Source organism: Sinocyclocheilus grahami, unplaced genomic scaffold (assembly GCF_001515645.1).
Source record: "Sinocyclocheilus grahami isolate Dianchi unplaced genomic scaffold, SAMN03320097.WGS_v1.1 scaffold203.1, whole genome shotgun sequence".
NCBI lineage: Eukaryota > Metazoa > Chordata > Actinopteri > Cypriniformes > Cyprinidae > Sinocyclocheilus > Sinocyclocheilus grahami.
In genome coordinates, this window is record NW_015505382.1 from 1,489,539 (window position 1) to 1,509,180 (window position 19,642).

At 40.1% G+C, this 19,642-nt stretch overlaps 1 protein-coding gene across 4 annotated transcripts in view; it reads right to left on the minus strand.

Annotated features, from left to right (window-relative positions):
* Positions 1-19,642, minus strand: part of tbcelb (tubulin folding cofactor E-like b) — a 29,248-nt gene that overhangs the window by 6,562 nt on the left and 3,044 nt on the right. The window contains exons 2-9 of one of the 4 annotated variants that reach the window (XM_016285909.1): positions 14,582-14,626; positions 13,767-13,844; positions 13,067-13,230; positions 8,803-8,942; positions 7,600-7,781; positions 6,592-6,848; positions 5,756-5,882; positions 5,472-5,588 (exon numbers count right to left, since the gene is read on the minus strand). In XM_016285909.1, the coding sequence (XP_016141395.1) occupies positions 5,472-5,588; positions 5,756-5,882; positions 6,592-6,848; positions 7,600-7,781; positions 8,803-8,942; positions 13,067-13,230; positions 13,767-13,768 (989 nt within the window). In that variant the 5' untranslated portion in view covers positions 13,769-13,844; positions 14,582-14,626. The other 3 variants (XM_016285913.1, XM_016285912.1, XM_016285911.1) reach the window with 3 other exon arrangements.

The following is a 19,642-nucleotide window of genomic DNA, read 5'->3' on the forward strand; positions in this document are numbered from 1 at the left end:
GTTGGTTGTGCATCTTTTTCTTTCACACTTTTTCCTTCCACTCAACTTTGTGTTAACATGCTTGGATACAGCACTCTGTGAATAGCCAGCTTCTTTGGCAATGAATGTTTGTGGCTTACCCTCCTTGTGAAGGGTGTCAATGATTGTCTTCTGGACAACTGTCAGATCAGCAGTCTTCCCCATGATTGTGTAGCCTAGTGAACCAAACTGAGAGACCATTTTGAAGGCTCAGGACAGCTTTGCAGGTGTTTTGAGTTGATTAGCTGATTGGCATGTCACCATATTCTAATTTGTTGAGATAGTGAATTGGTGGGTTTTTGTTAAATGTGAGCCAAAATCATAAAAATTAAAAGAACCAACGACTTAAACTACTTCAGTCTGTGTGCACTGAATTTATTTAATACACGAGTTTCACAATTTGAGTTGAATTACTGAAATAAATGAACTTTTCCACGACATTCTAATTTATTGAGATGCACCTGTACATTAGTGTCCAAAATATTCACTATATATTTTATGGGTGGGACCCAATGCTATTGAGGACATTAGCAGGCCCAGGACAATGTTGTCGGTTGCATTGTCCCCCTTGACAACAGCCCTAATACTATGGAAAGAGTGAATTAAAATGAATTCAGACATAGCTGAAGACACTACCTTGCATTCTTTATGATGCTAGGTGTCCTGAGTGACAATAAAAAGTACTTGGAATTTGAACTGATTTCTCAGACTGAAATACATTTAAGTCTGTATTGAAGAAAATGTTATTACCCAGGTTTTGCACCTCAAGTTGTCAAGTCAAGTCAACCTCAATGTAGTCACCACTCACCACTATACTATTAAATGAATTAAAACTGCAGCAAATGCATTAAATGCTTTAATGGGAACTTGTCTATATGTTGTCTATGAATCCTTCTATCTTGACATCTTTAGCATCGACATCCACCATGATGGATGCTAAAGAGCCTGGTTACACAATCCACTTATCTTCTTAAATTTCTCATTGTCCGTAAAGAGTGACGCACTTAGATTTTTCCTATACATTGGCCTTCTTACATCCTTGTAGGCCCCATGTTGTCTTTCACTGTCAAAATGTCAACAAGGTAACAATGGTTACTCAAAGACAGTAAGACCAATAGCCCCTTTCATTTTCTTCACACTCTCCTTCTGTCATCTATGTCTTTGCATCCCTCCCCTCTGCTATCATTCCTGTGTTTCCTATTCCTCCAAGGGAGGATCAACATGCCCATGGCCACAGCTCAGGTTTTAGTTACTCAAAGGCTGTTAAATATATAGAGCTCCTTCATCTAACGGCCTCCCTCTTTCCTACATACACTATAACAAGTGTACCTCACAGCCTTGCCCTTGGTACAATTAAACTAAAGCTGAAATATTTAACATTTTTTGTTAATAGGACAGTACAAAAGCTATTTTAGTGCACATAAAGTAGTTTTGGAAGGATATTCATAGGTATACGCTAAACAACATACATAGGCCTGATCTAGAAAATCGTTGTGCGCAATCAAGCAGTGAAAGGTTTGAATTACACTAACCAGCACTCAAATCTCTACATCTTCTCAGCTTTATAAAGATAACAGTCCCATGCCTACTTATACCTAAAGTTTAAATCTAAGCAACCGTAAATGCAACTAAGGTTACTGTGAAATCACTTTGAAAGTCTCTCAAATGGTTCTAACCATGCTACCACAGTTTGAGTCTCATATATTAGGCTGAATGGGTCTCTACACCAGTTATGTCTCATGCATTCAAAGAGAGCCCGGTCCAACGGTGTGTTTGAGGTCAGGGAGGCATAATTTCTTTCTGCCCATCTCTTTCTCTGTTTCTCAGATCTTTGTCGTCTTTTAGAATCAGTAACATAGCCTAAGCTCTGATCTGCGCCCAAAGGGTGGGGGAAAGAGCAGGCTAGGTTCAAAGAGGGGACCTTAACCCATATCTAGAGTTTACCATCTACTTCTACACCTGCCCTTTCACCCTCCAATGCCAACTTTCATCTCAACCTCTTCCCTCTGGGAAAATGGCTTTCCCTTCAGAGAGACAGAGAGAAAGAAACAGAGGATGTGGATGGAGTGAGGAGGTCAGAAATGAGGGTTTGCATTGTTACCTGGTTTTAGTTTACCTAGGTGTTGAAAAGAAAGTCTCTGAAGAAGTGGTCCCGGTGGGCACAAGAAGAAATAAATGAAAAATCGAGTTGTTAAGGAATGATTCACCCAGTCATGAAAACTTTCTCATGTCTTTTGAAACACGTTCGACGTTCGGAACAAATGATTGCTGTGCGATGAATTCTTAATTTGTGGTTTTTATGTATTCATGCTATGGTATTTAGTTTTTCCTACACGTCATGTGTGGGGCAATGTTATCAATGTTATCATCTGTTTAAGAAAGGGTTATTTTAAAAGGTTGTTAAAAACGTCTCTGGTACCCCTAGAACGGTATGCAAGTGTAGTGCACGTTATGCTTTGCCCACTTTTCTAAAATCCACATAAGTGGTAAGTGTGCACGTTATGCTTTGCCCACTTTTCTAAAATCCACATAAGTGGTAAGTGTGCACGTTATGCTTTGCCCACTTTTCTAAAATCCACATAGCTGGTAAGTGCGCACGTTATGCTTTGCCCACTTTTCTAAAAATCCTGTATGGTAAGAGCTACGCGCAAGACTTCGTGCTCTTTTTGAGTGGTTTAAAACCCCGGTTCTGCCTTGGGCACCACTCCCCCTATGTATCCTCTGGATACCTACTTAACAGGGTATTGCTACTAAGGATCTGTTGAGACAGTTCCTTCACCACAAGACAAACGTGCGGTAGCCCCTGTGTGACAGACCAAGACTAGTATGATTCTAGGCTCTTGGTCGTATTCCCTTAAAGGAATCTGTTTCTGATTCCATGCCTTGAGCTCTACCCCGGGCCCAGGAGTCTGGCCCTAACAGGTAAGTATTTTGGGGTATGTAGCCTAGGCCTTTGGTCGTAGGGAATAACGTCACTGACAGCCGTCTAAACGTCCCAGGGGCAACTCCCATAGCAATATGGTAGAGTTGGTTCTTAGTGCTCGCCATGGTTCTGGCTTGCACTCCCCTCAGCATGGTGGCGTGGGTATACCGTTCCCCCTAGCGACCCCTAGAGGACGCAGTTCGAAGTTCCCATGAAAGGGAACGTCTCGGGTTACTTATGTAACCATGGTTCCCTGAGTAGGGAACGAGACACTGCGTCCTCTAGGTTTCTTGCCATGCTGCGGACGCAAGCTTCAGACGAAGAAGTGAACGATGTGTAGCTCCCGGCACCGATTTATACTGTAGTCGCTCCGGTAGTGACGTCATGGCTGTCGCCGGCCAACGAGTTGGTGTTTTTTCAATGTATGCTTCAGATACGAGTCACGACGAGGCGTTCCCCATAGCGACCCCTAGAGGACGCAGTTCGAAGTTCCCATGAAAGGGAACCTCTTTTTAGTATCTGGTACTTTAGACTGAGGCCACTATTTCTACATTACAACTTAATCAATTCACTAGGTCTGAAAGCCATTCCAGAACAAAGGCAACAGCATCTCCATCGCTTAACGGAAAAAACAGGAGAGATTGAGTCAGGGATGTCATTCCATTTTGAAAAAATCCTCCAGCTAACTCAATCCCCCCAAAGCAAATGAAAAAGGGCAGGAGAGAAGAACAGGGAGGGAGAGGGGGATATAAGGAGGGGAAGAACGAATAAAGCTGCCACCATGTGTATCGATTTTCTGATTGGAGTATTCCAGTACAAAGGCGTCTTTGAGGAGGGAGAGAGTGAACACATTGTCTCCCAAAGGTACCTCCCCAAATACCCTGCTGGAAGCTGGGGCTTGCCGCAGTCACTGAAAAAGTCCTCTGCACATTCTCCTAGGTTAAGTGGAATGGGGTGTGCTAAGAACGTGGGTGATCCGTTTTACGTTTCTTTGACCTGCAAAGACCCTCCAAAATATCCCCCTGAAAGTCCCCCCCCCAAAAAAAAAAACAGAAGCAATGAGGGAAGGGGGAAAGCCAGAAGACATGAGGGATGGGAGAGTTAAACGTCACCTGGATAACTGGAGATGCCAAACTAAAGAAAAGGAAGTGAAAGGAAAATAGGTTGGAATGTGTGGATGGCCACCATGGAACCATTTAAAACATGGCCAAAGAGAGAGAGAGAGAGAGAGAGAGAGAGAGAGAGAGCGGGGGCACTTTTTGTGCTAAACCAGAAAGAGGTGGCTGGGCTCTCGAAACGTTAAGATTTTATTACATAGCTGCGAAATTTAGTTTCAACTAAAGTTAACAATGTTCTATAGAAAATTATACTGAAAAGCAATACTGACAAATAAAAAACTGCAAGGACTAAACTAACCTTTAATGTCTGTGGAACAACTGTATGGGAATGTAACCTAAATTACAGCATAACGCTTGTTCAGTAAATTATTCAGAATTTAATACTAGATAATATTTAATTGTATATGATCAAGAAACTAGTGCTTATTATAGTTATTATGAAATTAAAATGAATCTGTTTTCTGAATGCCTATTATGGATCTTATTTTGAACTAATTTTGGCATGTTGTTACATCTTTTATACCTCATAATTCTTAATCCAAATATTCTAACTTGATCTTCCATTGAAACAACAGAATTCTGTCTGCTGACATTTGCTGGACTCTAATAATTTTGTCAGATTAAATCCCACCCCTTTGTTACAATAACGTGCAAGTTTGCATTTAGATCTGCCTCCATCCAATCAACAGCCAATGCATAGATCCAAGCTCCCGCTCCTGCTTTTTTTTTTTTTTTTGATGATACACTTACCTCAATTTATTTCACAACACAAAGGAAAAGATTTGTTGCTACTTCTGATTTATTGTGACTTTTGAACCTTTGTAAAATGGTCCATTTGAAGGTCCCTCTATATGTTTCTATATAGACCTATTTTATGGATATCAAAAAGATAACAAAAATAAATAAATAAAAACATTAACTTTCTTAAAGGATGTTTATATACTGTAAATAATTAAAAGACGGCCTTTTAGTAACTTTGGGAAAAAGGATAACATTAGTTATGGGTAACAAATAAGACCCGTGTCTGCAGTTATGAGGGAATAAAAAGAAGCATATTTTTTTTATTTTATGGATATCAAAAAGATAACAAAAATAAATAAATAAAAACATTAACTTTCTTAAAGGATGTTTATATACTGTAAATAATTAAAAGACGGCCTTTTAGTAACTTTGGGGAAAAGGATAACATTAGTTATGGGTAACAAATAAGACCCGTGTCTGCAGTTATGAGGGAATAAAAAGAAGCATATTTTTTTAATTTATATGATAGGTTGATTAAATAGGATATTTTAATACACAGACACCAGTCATTTTCTGGGATGTACTGTACATAGTTCTCTAAAGAAACAAAAAAGAGACTGAGAGAGTTGTGTATATGGAGTGTGGTGGTGTAAGGGGTGCAGGTGGGTCACCTTTGGGGTAGCTCATCCTCAGGGCAGTCCAGGTGGTAGCGGATGAAAAAGCGCTCTGCATCCTCTCTTTCTCCATCAGTGACAACACTGCCGTTCAATACAGTCACGTGAGGCAAACTTACAAAATACAGAAGAAGGACAAGTGTGTGAGAGGGAGAGAAACAGAAAGAGACATGGAATGCATGGACATGCACAATTCCATATTGGTGGCTACATTGATTTGTGCAATCATTTCCAACAATACTCAAAAATGGCAAATTCCAAAAGTGTGTACGGTTACTTACTGTGCTACCATAAGACAACGTCTCTCCTGATCAGTGTAGGGCTGCAGTAAAGGAATACCCATCAGTCTGACTTCTTGAAGCTTTGGGAAGAAATTCAATTTCTCAATGTCCTCCCAGCGATTTAAACCTAAATAACACAACACCTACATTTCTGTTAATAATCCATGAAACTGGATAAATATAAAATTCGGTCAATTTTTAATTACTCACCCACGTCGTTCCAAACCTATTAGACTTGGGTTCATCTTCAAAACACAAATGAAAACATATTAATGAAACTTCTGTCCCTCTATGCAACCAAAACTTTGACAGTTGAAGCATCATAGTTTTAGTGGAATGTACTTTAAATGGAGGGACAGAAATCTCTCAGGTTTCATTTAAAATATAATTTGTGTTTCCAATATGAACAATTATCTAATGGTTTGGAAAAATATGAGGGTGAGTAATTCATTTTTGGATGAACTAACCTTTTGATACTACATGATTATTTAGAATAGGTACTTAAAAATATTTACAACCCAAAACCACAGAAATCTGATGACCTACTGAATAACAGAAGAAGAATATTAGAAAGCTACAGTGGAAGGGAAGATTTTTAATGAATAACGGCTTCAAATTTGGTCTTGCTCATATAAATCTATTGTTTTACTTAAGAAGACAATGAGTACAGTGCATGAACCATGGTGGACCACTTAAGTTTTGGCTTGTGATGTTCTCAATTTTGTTTAAATTGTAAATTAACCTAGATAGTAAAGGTTAATGCTGCAACTACTTAGAAGAGTGTGTGTCTGTGATGATATTCTTTCTACAGAGATGATGTTCATGCAATCCAGCACCTGAGTTGTGTAGGTTGATGCTGCGCAGGTTGGGAAAAAGTCTCTGTAGGGAGTCCTCAGGCTCGTGGATAGACGAGAGGGAGTTGTTTGCCAGGATAAGAGACATCAGGCCTGGATACATGAGGCCCAGCTTGCGCACCTCCGCCCAATCCTGCAGCTGGTTATCTGTGATATGCAGTAGGCGCAGGGACAGGCACAGCGTAGATGACACACTCACGCTCTCATACTCGTTCAGACACAAAAACAATTCCTCCAGCCTACATACATACAACCACAAGAAAAAGAAGAAAAGTTTTAGTGACAAAATTACCCATTTCGCAACTAGTGGTATGCCACAGCACAGTGCTAAAACAATATCTACATTTGAATAGAAAATGCATTCAAATAGATTAAAAATACATATAAAACAGTTAGTTTGGCATAATATTTGATTTGTTAATATGATTTAATTTCTCAATAAAATATTTTAACAAAACTGCTTCACTGTTTGGTGTAATTTAAAAGTAATTTTATTCAAAATCACTAAAGTCAGTCATGGCAAAACATTGTCTCGATTTATATTTTCCTATAATTTTTACAATGCCGAGAATTGCTGTTAAATAATTAATCGTGATTAATCGCATCAAAAATAAAAGTTTTTGTTTACGTAATATATGTGTGTTTACTGTGTATATATACACACACATGCATGTATTTATGAAAAATATGTTATGTTAATATATTACATATATTTATATATAATATCAATTATATTAATATAAATACATGTAAATATTTTCAAAATATATACTGTATGGGTGTGTATTTATGTATACATAATAAATATACACTGCACACACACATATATTATGTAAATAAAAACTTTTTGGGATACGATTAATCGTGATTAATCGTTTGACAGCACTAACGAGAAACGGCACACCTAAATCATAATGTATAAAAACACATTCACAAACACATTAGATGGTTCAGACCAAGGCTACTTCAATGCTAAACACACACACTTACTCAGGGATCTCTCGTGTGAGTGCATGCACCATGTCCCAGGTGACATGCGTGTTATTGAGCACGAGGCGGCGGAGGCCTGAGAACGCTTCAGCAACTCCAGGCTCTAGACTCGACCCTCTCAGTGGATTCATACTCAGATTGAGAAAGTCTAGGTTAGGGATGTTATACAGGATCTTGCTTATCTACAGAGAGGAGAGAAAAAGAGAGAAAAGAATGAAAAACTGACCGAACCCAAGCAGTTTGTCTTGTCAAGCCTGTGTCAGGTAGCAGACCTCGATTTCACTGTATTTTTAAATGTTACAGTCTAACATAAGCGTAAAAATAACACTTTAGTAAAGTTTTTTTTTAAAAAATAAAATAAAGGTATATTTATAAATTAGTTACATGAACAAAAATGCATAAAATTAGCCAAATATTGCTGGGAAAAAAGCTCGCCCAGACATTAAATTAAACAGCATTCTGTTTATCAACAACAAATTTGTGTGAAAAGAGATGAGCCACATGCAAAATCTGTCTCTTATTCAAAATTCCATATCACACGGATTCCTATGGAAATGACCGGATTTCGTCTGTGAAATTTTGTCAAAAAATGGTACCCAAAAATGAAAATTAGCTGAAAATGTACTTACCTTCAGGCCATCTGATGTATATGAGCTTATTTCTTTATCAGAACAGATTTTGAGAAATTTATTGATGGACATTAATTGATTTTCTGAAGTCATGTGGATTACTTGTGGATTATTGTGATGTTTTTATCAGCTGTGTGGACATTCATTTTGACTGCACACGTTCACTGTAGTAGAGGATCCAATGGTAAGTAAGTGATGTAATGCTACATTTGTAATTTAAATTTGTTCCGACGAAGAAACGAACTCATCTACATCTTGGATGACCTGAGGGTGAATACATTTTCATTTTTGGGTGAACTATTCCTTTAAGACTTATTTTCTAACAACATCAGAGTAGTGAAATCTGATAAAACTTAATACGGCTCTATATATTAACCATGATTTAATGCAGTAATACTTTTACAGCATTTTATAATACCTTTATATTATGTTTATAATACCTAATGCATTAATCACTGATAATAAACTGAATTTTATTGAATTGTACAGTAAGTGTTACTGACATTCTTTGTGCTACGTACACAAATGTACATACAGTGAGACAAAACCTGTGACTCAAACACATTTTTCTCACCTCTCCCCAGTCTTTTAACTGGTTGTGAGAGAGGTCTAGCTCAACCACGTGAGCACAGAAAGTGGCCACCTCCTCCTCATCTCCGGCCTCCGTGATTCCACAACCATCCAGAACCAGAATGCTGGGCAGATTCAGACGATCTTATACACACAGTGGGAGACATAAACTGCCTTTAATTAATGTATAGATGAAAATTCATTAGAATTTGAAGTTGTTACAACCACCCAGGTACAGGTTTTTTTTTTTTACGTTATTTATTTACAGCATTTCACTTAATATCTTCGGGAAATCCTTAGATTTTAGCCCTAGAATATATTACTATTATGATAACATTGTGCTTGTCACGAATCTGGTCCATAAACTTCCGTCTGCTCGCCACCAGAGGTCACCCTTCCACTACTATGGACTCTTGCACCACACCACTGTTGCACTTCACCCGAACTACAGTTCCCATCATCCATTGCACTGATTACACACACACAGTTGATTGCACACAGCACTGATTGCACACAGCTGTCATCAATCGCACCTTACCTATATAACACCCACTCTTATCCCCGTCAAGCTGCCGAGTATTGTATAGCATTTATCACTCTCTTAGCGATAACTACTCTACGGAGCCTGTTTACTTTTCTTAGCCTTAGCTTAGTCTTGCCTTGTCTGTTTCCTCGTGTCCTTTTCTTCACCTGTGTATCTCGGATTCCCCCTCTCGTCTTGCCTTATTCTGATACTGTTTGCCCCTGCCTGGACCGTGCCTTGTACCTGGACTTCTCCCTCTAGTCTCGCCCTATTGATCCTGTTCGCCGATCGTAGACCCACGCAAGCCCTAGGATATATTCTTGTGTCTTGCCTTCTACATACCTGTTGCCATTATCTGACCCTTGCCTGTCTCTACCATGTCTATTAATAAAGCTTTGCACTTGGATCCGCACGCCTCACGTCTCGTCAGCCCCGTAACAGAATACTCGGCCATTCAAGGATCCAGCGGCTTTACCGGAGGACATTGGCCAGGTATGAACACAGCGATTCTAATACTAGCTCTCAAGCAGGGCACACGATCACTTGAGGGTTACATTGAGGAATATTTGGCTTTGGCTAATGGCTCAGAATTACCAGACTGTATGTTAATTGACTTTTTCTGCGATGGCCTTAACCAGCCTTTAAAATCAAGAGTGATTCATGAGGGTCCTCGTTTGTCACTAAGTAGTTTTTTGGATCATGTTTTGTGGACTGTTGGTTCAGCGTTCACGGTGGGTGACGTGAAGGAACGCGACACCGCATGGCAGCCACACTGGAGCGCGCTCACAAAATGGCGGCGACAGTGGAGCCTGATCGCAAAATGGCGGACACAACAGCGCCCCGTTATGTCAGCGCTGTCAATCCTGAGTCAAGTCAAGTCACAGTTGATCGTCATGAGGCAAGTCAAGTCACAGCTTATCTTCATGAACCAAGTCAAGTCACAGTTTATTGTCATAAGCCAAGTCGAGTCACAGCTGACCTTCATGAACCAAGTCAAATCACAGTTGATCATCATGAATCAAGTCACAGTTGATCGTCATGAGTCAAGTCTAACCACAGCTGATCTTCATGAGGCAAGTCAAGTCACAGTTGACCGTCACGAGTCAAGTCTAGTCACACTTGATCTTCCTGAGTCAAGTCTAGTCACACTTGATCTTCCTGAGTCAAGTCAAGTCACAATTGATCTTCCTGAGTCAAGTCAAGTCATAGTTGATCGTCATGAGTCAAGTCAAGTCACAGTTGATCGTCATGAATCGAGTCAAGTCACAGTTGATCGTCATGAATCGAGTCAAGTCACAGTTGACTGTCATGAGTCGAGTCAAGTCACAGCAGATCTTCATGAGGCAAGTCAGGTCACGGCTGTTCGTCATAAGTCAAGTCACAGTTGCTCGTCATAAGTCAAGTCAAGTCACAGTTGATCCTCATGAGTTAAGTCAAGTCACATCTACTCTTTCTGAGTCACATCAAGTCATAGTTGATCTTCATGAATCAGGTCACATCACAGCTGATCATCCAGAGTCACGTCACATCACATCTGTTTACTCCGAGTCCTGTCACTTCCTGCCTGTGGCACCCAGACCCTCAGGGACTGCTCATCGGTATCCCAGACTGGCATCCAGCGTAGATGACCCACCATTGGTGGCTGCCTGCACAGCCGGTATTCCCAAACCCACTCACTCTAGCCCTCCTGTTCCTGAACCTATTCCCCTGTCTGTAGCGCTTCCCATAATGGGGATTGCTTTATGGAGTGTAGGGGCTGCATACACCACCACTGAGACTCTTGAAACAGCGGCGCCTACTATGATGTTTCCAGAGGTGGCGGCTGATGCTGCAGAACCTCCCAAGGTAGTGGAGTTCGCTGCTGTTTCCCCAGAGGCGATGGCGCCTGCTGCAGCTTCTCCAGAGGTGGCGGCGTGTGCTGCAGAACCTCCTGAGGCGGCGGCGCTCGCTTCTACTCCTTGTATGGTGGTGGCACCCAGCAAGACACTCGCAGCCTGTCATGTCATAGTCGAGGGAACCGTAAATGAACTCTCCCTATTTCCTGATGGTCCTACTGTAGAACCTCCAGAGGTGGCGGCATTCGCTGCAGAACCTCCAGAGGTGTCAGTGGTACCCACTTAGGAACTCTCTGCCCGTCCTGTCACGGCTATGGAGGCCGTCTGTGAACTCTCTGCCTGTTCTGTTCCGGCCAAGGAGGTCGTCTGTGAATTCTCTGCCTGTTCTGTTCCGGCCAAGGAGGCCGTCTGTGAACTCCCTGTCCGTCCTGTCACGGCTATGGAGGCCGTCTGTGAACTCTTTACCTGTTCCGTTCCGGCCAAGGAGGCCGTCTGTGAACTCTCAGCCTGTTCTGTTCCGGCCAAGGAGGTCGTCTGTGAACTCTCTGTCTGTCCTGTCACGGCTATGGAGGCCGTTTACGAACTATTGTCTCATCCTGAACTGGCCAAAGAGACTATTTGCGAACTATTACCCTGTCTCAACCCAGCCAAAGAAACGGTTTCTGAACTCTCTGCCTTATATGTCACACCTGAAACTGTCTGTCTGTCTGTCACAGCCCAAAACCCCTTCTTTGAACCCTTAAACCTGCCTGTCACGAGCCCAGGGAATAACAATGCATTCCGTGTCTATCCCTTTATCTCTGTCACTGCCCTAGAGAACTTTGATGAGCTTCTTGTGTTCCCTGCCTTGGTCCCTGAAACCAGGAATGCACTGCCTGTGTTGTCTGTCTCTGTTTTCTCTAGGCCCCAGTCTCTGCCATGGGTCCCGGCTCCGTCTGCTCTGCCGTGGTGGTCCTCTGCTCCGCCGTGGTGGTCTACTGTCTGGCTCTGGTGGTCTTCTGCTCCACCGTGGTGGTCTGCTGTCTGGTGGTCTTCTGCTCCACCGGGGTGGTCACGTGGACCAGGCCCTCCATCCCTTCCCCTGTTCCGCCTCCGCTCCACCGCCCACCTGGATCGTATAGTGTTGGGAGTGTCTGGAAGCCGCTCCTTGGGGGGGGCTCATTCACGAATCCGGTCCATGAACTTCCGTCTGCTCACCACCAGAGGTCACCCTTCCACTACTATGGACTCTTGCACCACACCACTGTTGCACTTCACCCGGACTACAGTTCCCATCATCCATTGCACTGATTACACACACAGTTGATTGCACACAGTACTGATTGCTGATTGCAAACAGCTGTCATCAATCACACCTTCCCTATATAACACTCACTCTTATCCCCGTCAAGCTGCCGAGTATTGTATAGCATTTATCACTCTCTTAGCGATAGCTACTCTACGGAGCCTGTTTACTTTTCTTAGCCTTAGCTTAGTCTTGCCTTGCCTGTTTCCTCGTGTCCTTTTCTTCACCTGTGTATCTTGGATTCCCCCTCTCGTCTTGCCCTATTCTGATACTGTTTGCCCCTGCCTGGACCGTGCCTTGTACCTGGACTTCTCCCTCTAGTCTCGCCCTATTGATCCTGTTCGCCGATCGTAGACCCACGCTAGCCCTAGGATATATTCTTGTGTCTTGCCTTCTACATACCTGTTGCCATTATCTGACCCTTGCCTGTCTCTATCATGTCGATTAATAAAGCTTTGCACTTGGATCCGCACGTCTCGTCAGCCCCGTAACAGTGCTCTTCAACAGGCACAGCAAAACAATGTTTAATGGCTATAACCACTGTGTCAGGATCCAGATTGTATCTAACACACCCTCTTTAACTAGCAGGCTCAGCATTTCACCTCCGGCCAAAAATAAAACCGACCTTTGACAGGTGAACCCTGGGGACTCGACCGGATCACCACTCCAACTCCTGGCCCACGGCAGTATGGGAAGTTTTCCGGGCTGTACTTCTCACTGATCACTTGCACTAAAGTGCGTCCTTCTGTCTCCTCTGACTCCATCTCACCTCTCCTCCCACTCTCACACCTTCAGCTGAGCAAACACAGAGGAGTAGCGTGTGTTTAGGTGAATGTAGCATCAGTTCCCGTGAAACAAACAGGTTTATCAGTTATGTCGACCAAGTGGACAGGCGTGTGCTTGAAAGAAACCATTTGCGAAGAGGGATGTCTGTAATTTTCAACCAGGGCAAAGATTAGTGCTAGTTTCAAAGAGCTGATATTTAGGTCAATAACATTTAACATTGTCCGAGATAAAAAAGGACAAATCATCTAAAAAAAACTAGTTTAAAAAATGCAGAGTTACAGAAATGAGCTATTCATATTCATGTTGGTTTATATAGTTTTAAAAAACTTTATTAATACTCACATAAACAGTTTAAATTCAATGACTCTAAAAATGTCAAGTCTTTAAAATTATTTTTTTCCCTGCTTGTTAACACTAGATGATTTTAATTTTTCAAATAATCAAAACACTAATACTCTACGCTAAAAATCAACTGATTTCTATATTAAGAAACAATGTTACAAGGTTAAAGCCAAAAGAGTGAAATTTATTTGACTCACATTTGATCTGGAGGTCAAACAGGAGCACATTGATGGTGGGCCTCCTGCCAAACAGCATCCAGGAATGGATCTCTTAACCTGACTCCTGGCCCACGGCAGTATGGGAAGTTTTCCGGGCTGTACTTCTCACTGATCACTTGCACTAAAGTGCGTCCTTCTGTCTCCTCTGACTCCATCTCACCTCTCCTCCCACTCTCACACCTTCAGCTGAGCAAACACAGAGGAGTAGCGTGTGTTTAGGTGAATGTAGCATCAGTTCCCGTGAAACAAACAGGTTTATCAGTTATGTCGACCAAGTGGACAGGCGTGTGCTTGAAAGAAACCATTTGCGAAGAGGGATGTCTGTAATTTTCAACCAGGGCAAAGATTAGTGCTAGTTTCAAAGAGCTGATATTTAGGTCAATAACATTTAACATTGTCCGAGATAAAAAAGGACAAATCATCTAAAAAAAACTAGTTTAAAAAATGCAGAGTTACAGAAATGAGCTATTCATATTCATGTTGGTTTATATAGTTTTAAAAAACTTTATTAATACTCACATAAACAGTTTAAATTCAATGACTCTAAAAATGTCAAGTCTTTAAAATTATTTTTTTCCCTGCTTGTTAACACTAGATGATTTTAATTTTTCAAATAATCAAAACACTAATACTCTACGCTAAAAATCAACTGATTTCTATATTAAGAAACAATGTTACAAGGTTAAAGCCAAAAGAGTGAAATTTATTTGACTCACATTTGATCTGGAGGTCAAACAGGAGCACATTGATGGTGGGCCTCCTGCCAAACAGCATCCAGGAATGGATCTCTTAACCTGCGGCCTCGTGGGTCAGGGCTGGGGGTGTCCCACAGCCCCTGACTCAAGAGTGTAAGAATAGACAGAAATGGACAAATGAGATGATGCACATGTGTCACATGGAAAACTTGTGGTCTGAACAATCATTCTTCTATCCCTTTATGATGCCTAGACAAATGTGGTAACACTAGCACTGGTATGGTATATCCTTGAAATCGGATCCAATGAAGCTTTGCCCGACTCCCATATGCTGCTGTTTTACACAGAAGCACAATGGGAAAACTCCAGTGGTGCAAACGGATGTTGAGCTCTGAGCATATGTATGAGCCTCTTCTAGACAGATTAATCTGTAAGTGTAAATAGATCTTTATTGCTAAAAGATTGGCCTGCTGATTTATTCTGTCTGTGGGTTTCTTTCCATGAGCAGAAGAGTGATCTAAATCTAATCCAGCACAGAAAGATATCTGTCACAATCTTCTGTGAAGTCCACTCAAAGTACATCTCACAAACTATACTTCAAAGCAAGATTCATCTTGCTCCAAAACCTTGTCTGTCCAAACCAGACAAAGTTTTTTTTTCTTTTGAGAGAGAGAGAGAGAGAAGGTGGATGGGACTGCATTCCTATTAGAGACCAAACATTTTTGTTTATGTAACTAATATATAAGTGATATACAGAACCAATCTGTAATTTTTTAACAGTTCTTTATGAGAAGGTCCCATTAGATATTAAATAAAATGCATTAAATAACATTAATAATGAGAAATACATTTATATTTTTTATCTTTGTTTTGTTAAAAAAAATTTAACTGTTCATTGTTGATTAATATTAGGTCCATTTATTAATATTACCAGACACAACTTCTGATTTTAATACTGTATAAGTAAAAGTTAAACAATTTACATAAATAAGATTAATAAATAGTTTAGAAGTATTTTTCATTGTTGGTTCATGGTAACTAATGTAGTTGGAACGTTACTGTAAAGTGTTACAAAACAGTTGGACACTCCTGGACTTAGCTACAGCATTTTAATCATGCTAAAATCTACAAAATATTAAAGTCGGCATGAAATGGAAATTGCAATGGCTTTACTTTTCTATTGTGAGGAATATCTGACTGAAACCGCTTCTCAAATAAGAAAAAATGTAGGTCGTTGAACTTGATTTTGTCTTTCAGCAATTGATTGGATCGCTGTTGTTTGTTAATTGCTGTAAAAGGTTTCTTCGCAACTGTCAAAATTATGTTTCAAAAACATTTTATATAAGGAATCAAATAAAATCTGACAAACAAATAGGTGTTTGGCTCTAAAAAATGAAAGGTGGGGCCTCCATCCTGCAGGCGATTGGCTCTTTTACCTGTAAGGCAGGACTACAACTGTTTCTCATTTGAGAATGAATGTTTGTTGCATTAAAGTCTGTGTGAACCTGAAATTGTGACATACTTTACTTCACCATTGTTACATATTTCCAAGTGAAACAGTATATTCCAAACCGCTTGTCCTCTGGAGTGAAACGCTATATTAAATGTTAAAAATAGAGGGTGGAGCTTGATTTCAACACACCAGGGCTGCGTTCAGCCCCGCCAAAAAAACGGTGCAAAACATTTTTTAAACAGAAACGGTGGTGCGTTGAACACCCTGTTCTGATGACGCAAGAGTTGCAACTATGGCAGCTGAGAAGGCCATTCTTTGTGTTCTTTTTGAAGAATTTTCGGAGCCTGATGAAATCGGTATAAATACGTGTTTAATACTGCAAAATACGTCACTGCCTTTGCCCTCCAGGATAAAGGAGAACATCCAAATTGAGTGAAGGGATTTGTGGAAACTGTGGTTCCTAATTATTGTGATCCAACATTTGCCTCGCATTTCAGGATGAAAAGACAAACATTTCAGGTGAAGGATAATCCACTTCTTACCTCCGAGACTGTGTTATGATCTATATGACCTTATTATTTTTATTGTGAGTATTAGGCTTATCATTATTGCTGATCACTGCTGTGCTATGATATTGTAATAGTTACCATTATATAATCAGAGGGGTATAGAAAAGTTTATTAAAGTGTCACTCCATAATACAATAGCAAAATATATAAATATGTGTATAATTTTTTTTTGTTACATTAATCAGTATTTAGCACACAATAGAAGACATAGCAAGTGATATTTAGACAGACTTATAGAAGTTCCAGATCTATACTTGTGCTCTTATTATTTTAGTTATTTTGCCTTTAATGTAAATAAACATGTGCAAACAATATACTTGCTCTTGTGAATTTATTTTGATGTTAATTACATTGTGCGAGCTGTCTCTTTAATACCGCGTGGTTTATATACATGTTGCTGCTGATTGGGCTGACATTTTTGACACACCCACCAAACAAGAGAAAACGCATCTCAAACCCCGCTGCACACCGTTTCCAGGAAACATGTCGTTCAAACCGGAAACCGTAGCAAAACGGTGCACATCGGTTTGAGCTCGACTAGAAATCAGTGGGTAAGTTGTATTTACAACACTATTCCAGAACAGTTCAACCCAAATATTCAGATGTGTACAGCGCATTTTATGGAGGACTGCATAGGCGGAGCGTGTGTAAGGCCTTCCCCTGGCCCATGGGGACTTGGGGCAAAAATGGCACTAAATTGGACAAAAATGCCCCTGCACAAATAAATTAAATCTATTACGTCTGTTGCTAACAAAGTGAATATGAATAGACAGTGTCGATTGCGGCATTAAATTAAGATCTCCTCATGTTGCACCGTATTTCATTTTAGGCGTTTTACAGTGTTGCGCATTTGAACCAATCACACACAATTCTGTTGAGCTTAGGAATGCAATGGCCAATCAGAGGCGTTCAGATGAGTCATCGTTTAAACAGATCAGTTTTGTTGAGAGCGCACGCATTCGAATTCCGGACTCTTGCGAATTCTCTCATTATATGTACGTACAATGTAAGTAAGAGATTCATTTCACAGTGTATACAGCTGCAGTGATTATAACGATAGTTTTGTTTTTTTGAGAGTGCTTAAACTCGCGATAGATCAATGTTAGTGATAATGTCACTTTCTATATATCATTTATTCGCTGTTTGAATAACCGTGGAAAGGAAACGTTATATAATTATCACTATCTAACGTTTTTATTAAATTGTAATCACGTTAAATGCAAATTCAGTCTCATTAAACATTTTTTTAGCCTACATGACACCCATGTCTGGTTCTTGCTTAAAAAGATGGGTTTATGATGTTTAATACATTTGGCTGCTTTTAGCCTTACCCTGGAGTTGGTTCACCCTCAGCCTATGGAGGACTGTTTCCTGATCCTGGGAGAGTGGACTACAATGCCGGCTGTTCTGACTCACAGACTGTAAGTACGTTTTCATATTTAAAGGATTTGCCACTGATGATTCAAACCCGAGTTTTGAGCAGTGTAGAGTAGCGCTTGTTGTTTGTCATTTCCAGTGTTGGGGGTAACGCATTACAAGTAACGCGAGTTACGTAATCAGATTACTTTTTTCAAGTAACTAGTAAAGTATCGCATTACTTTTTTAATTTACAAGAAAATATCTGAGTTACTTTTTCAAAAAAGTAACGCCAGTTACTTTGTTTTCCCATTTATTGACTGACAAGTCTCCTGTCCCCATATTGGGAGAAATCTGAAGTGCAGAGGAGTTGTGTGCGCTGTGTGAACATGATGTTACTGTAGTTCTAGACACTCACAAAAAACAAATTTAGTATTCATCAAAATGAATTAAAAGAGTGAAATGCAAACTCAGAATATGACGCAAACCTGCAATAATTAAATATGTTAAATAACACAAATTTATCTAATCCCATTTTATTAACCAATGTCTTTGCTGCTGACCTTTGATGATCCAGTTCAACCAAACTAATAAGCAAAAATGACTTTAGATAAACTAACATTTGTGCTTCATTGTTTTTTTTATTGCTGAAGAGTGTTTCTTCTCCTGCGTTCTACTGTACAGACGTGAATTTACTTTTCCTTCAGCCTGAGGTTTATTCATTACACTTTTTGGTGTGAAAGGCCTTTTACATTTGCTATAAATAGAACTTCTTATATTAAAAACAATCAAGCCCTGCTCATATTTAAAAAGTAATGCGAAAGTAACGCAAAAGTAATGTAATGCATTACTTTCCATAAAAAAGTAACCAAGTAATTAGTTACTTTTTTAGGGAGTAACGCAATATTGTAATGCATTACTTTTAAAAGTAACTTTCCCCAACACGCAACATTTCTTCGATCACAAATGCAGACATGGTTTTATTTTTACGCAGCACGATATGCAATGCGTAAAAAGACAGTATAAGTCATATAATCCGTAATTATGTCCCCACTGGATGCAACAAATGCCTCGTTTAATTATAATGGGTTTTAATGTTTTTGTCTCGTCACTCAGGCCAGGACACGGCATCACAATATGGTAAGGGGCGTAACATTTCCATCACACGCTTGAGGTATTCGGCCAATCAGAGCACACCTCGCTTTTCAGACCGATGAGCTTTGTAAAAATCGACGCCTTTCATAGAGGAGAAACAATAATGTACAATATGTGGAAAATAATGTGCTTTTTTAACCTTAAACAGCATAAACAAATTTCATTACACCAAATAATGTTATTTTTAGCAACATCGTATGACCCCTTTAAACTAATTTTTCATGTTTGACCAGAAAATAGAGATATAAGAGAGCTATAGATAGATATAGGTTTTGACTAAATATTTTTTTATTTTTCCGCATGATTTAACTTGATAGTTCACAATTAAACTTGATTAAAGGGGTCATATGATGCGATTTCAAGTTTTCCTTTTTCTTTGGAGTGTTACAAGCTGATTGTGGATAGATAAGATCCCTGAAGTTGCAAAGACTAAAGTCTCAAAACCAAAGAGATATTCTTTATCAAAGTTAAGACTCTGCCACGCCCCCCTAAAACGGCTCGTTCTAACACGCCCCCACATATCTACCTCACTATGTGGAAATATTAGCATAATGCCGCCCAAATGTTCACGCAAAGAAAGAAGGCGTGGTTTCAGTAACCGCAGTTAGTGTTGAAGCAGCCATGTCA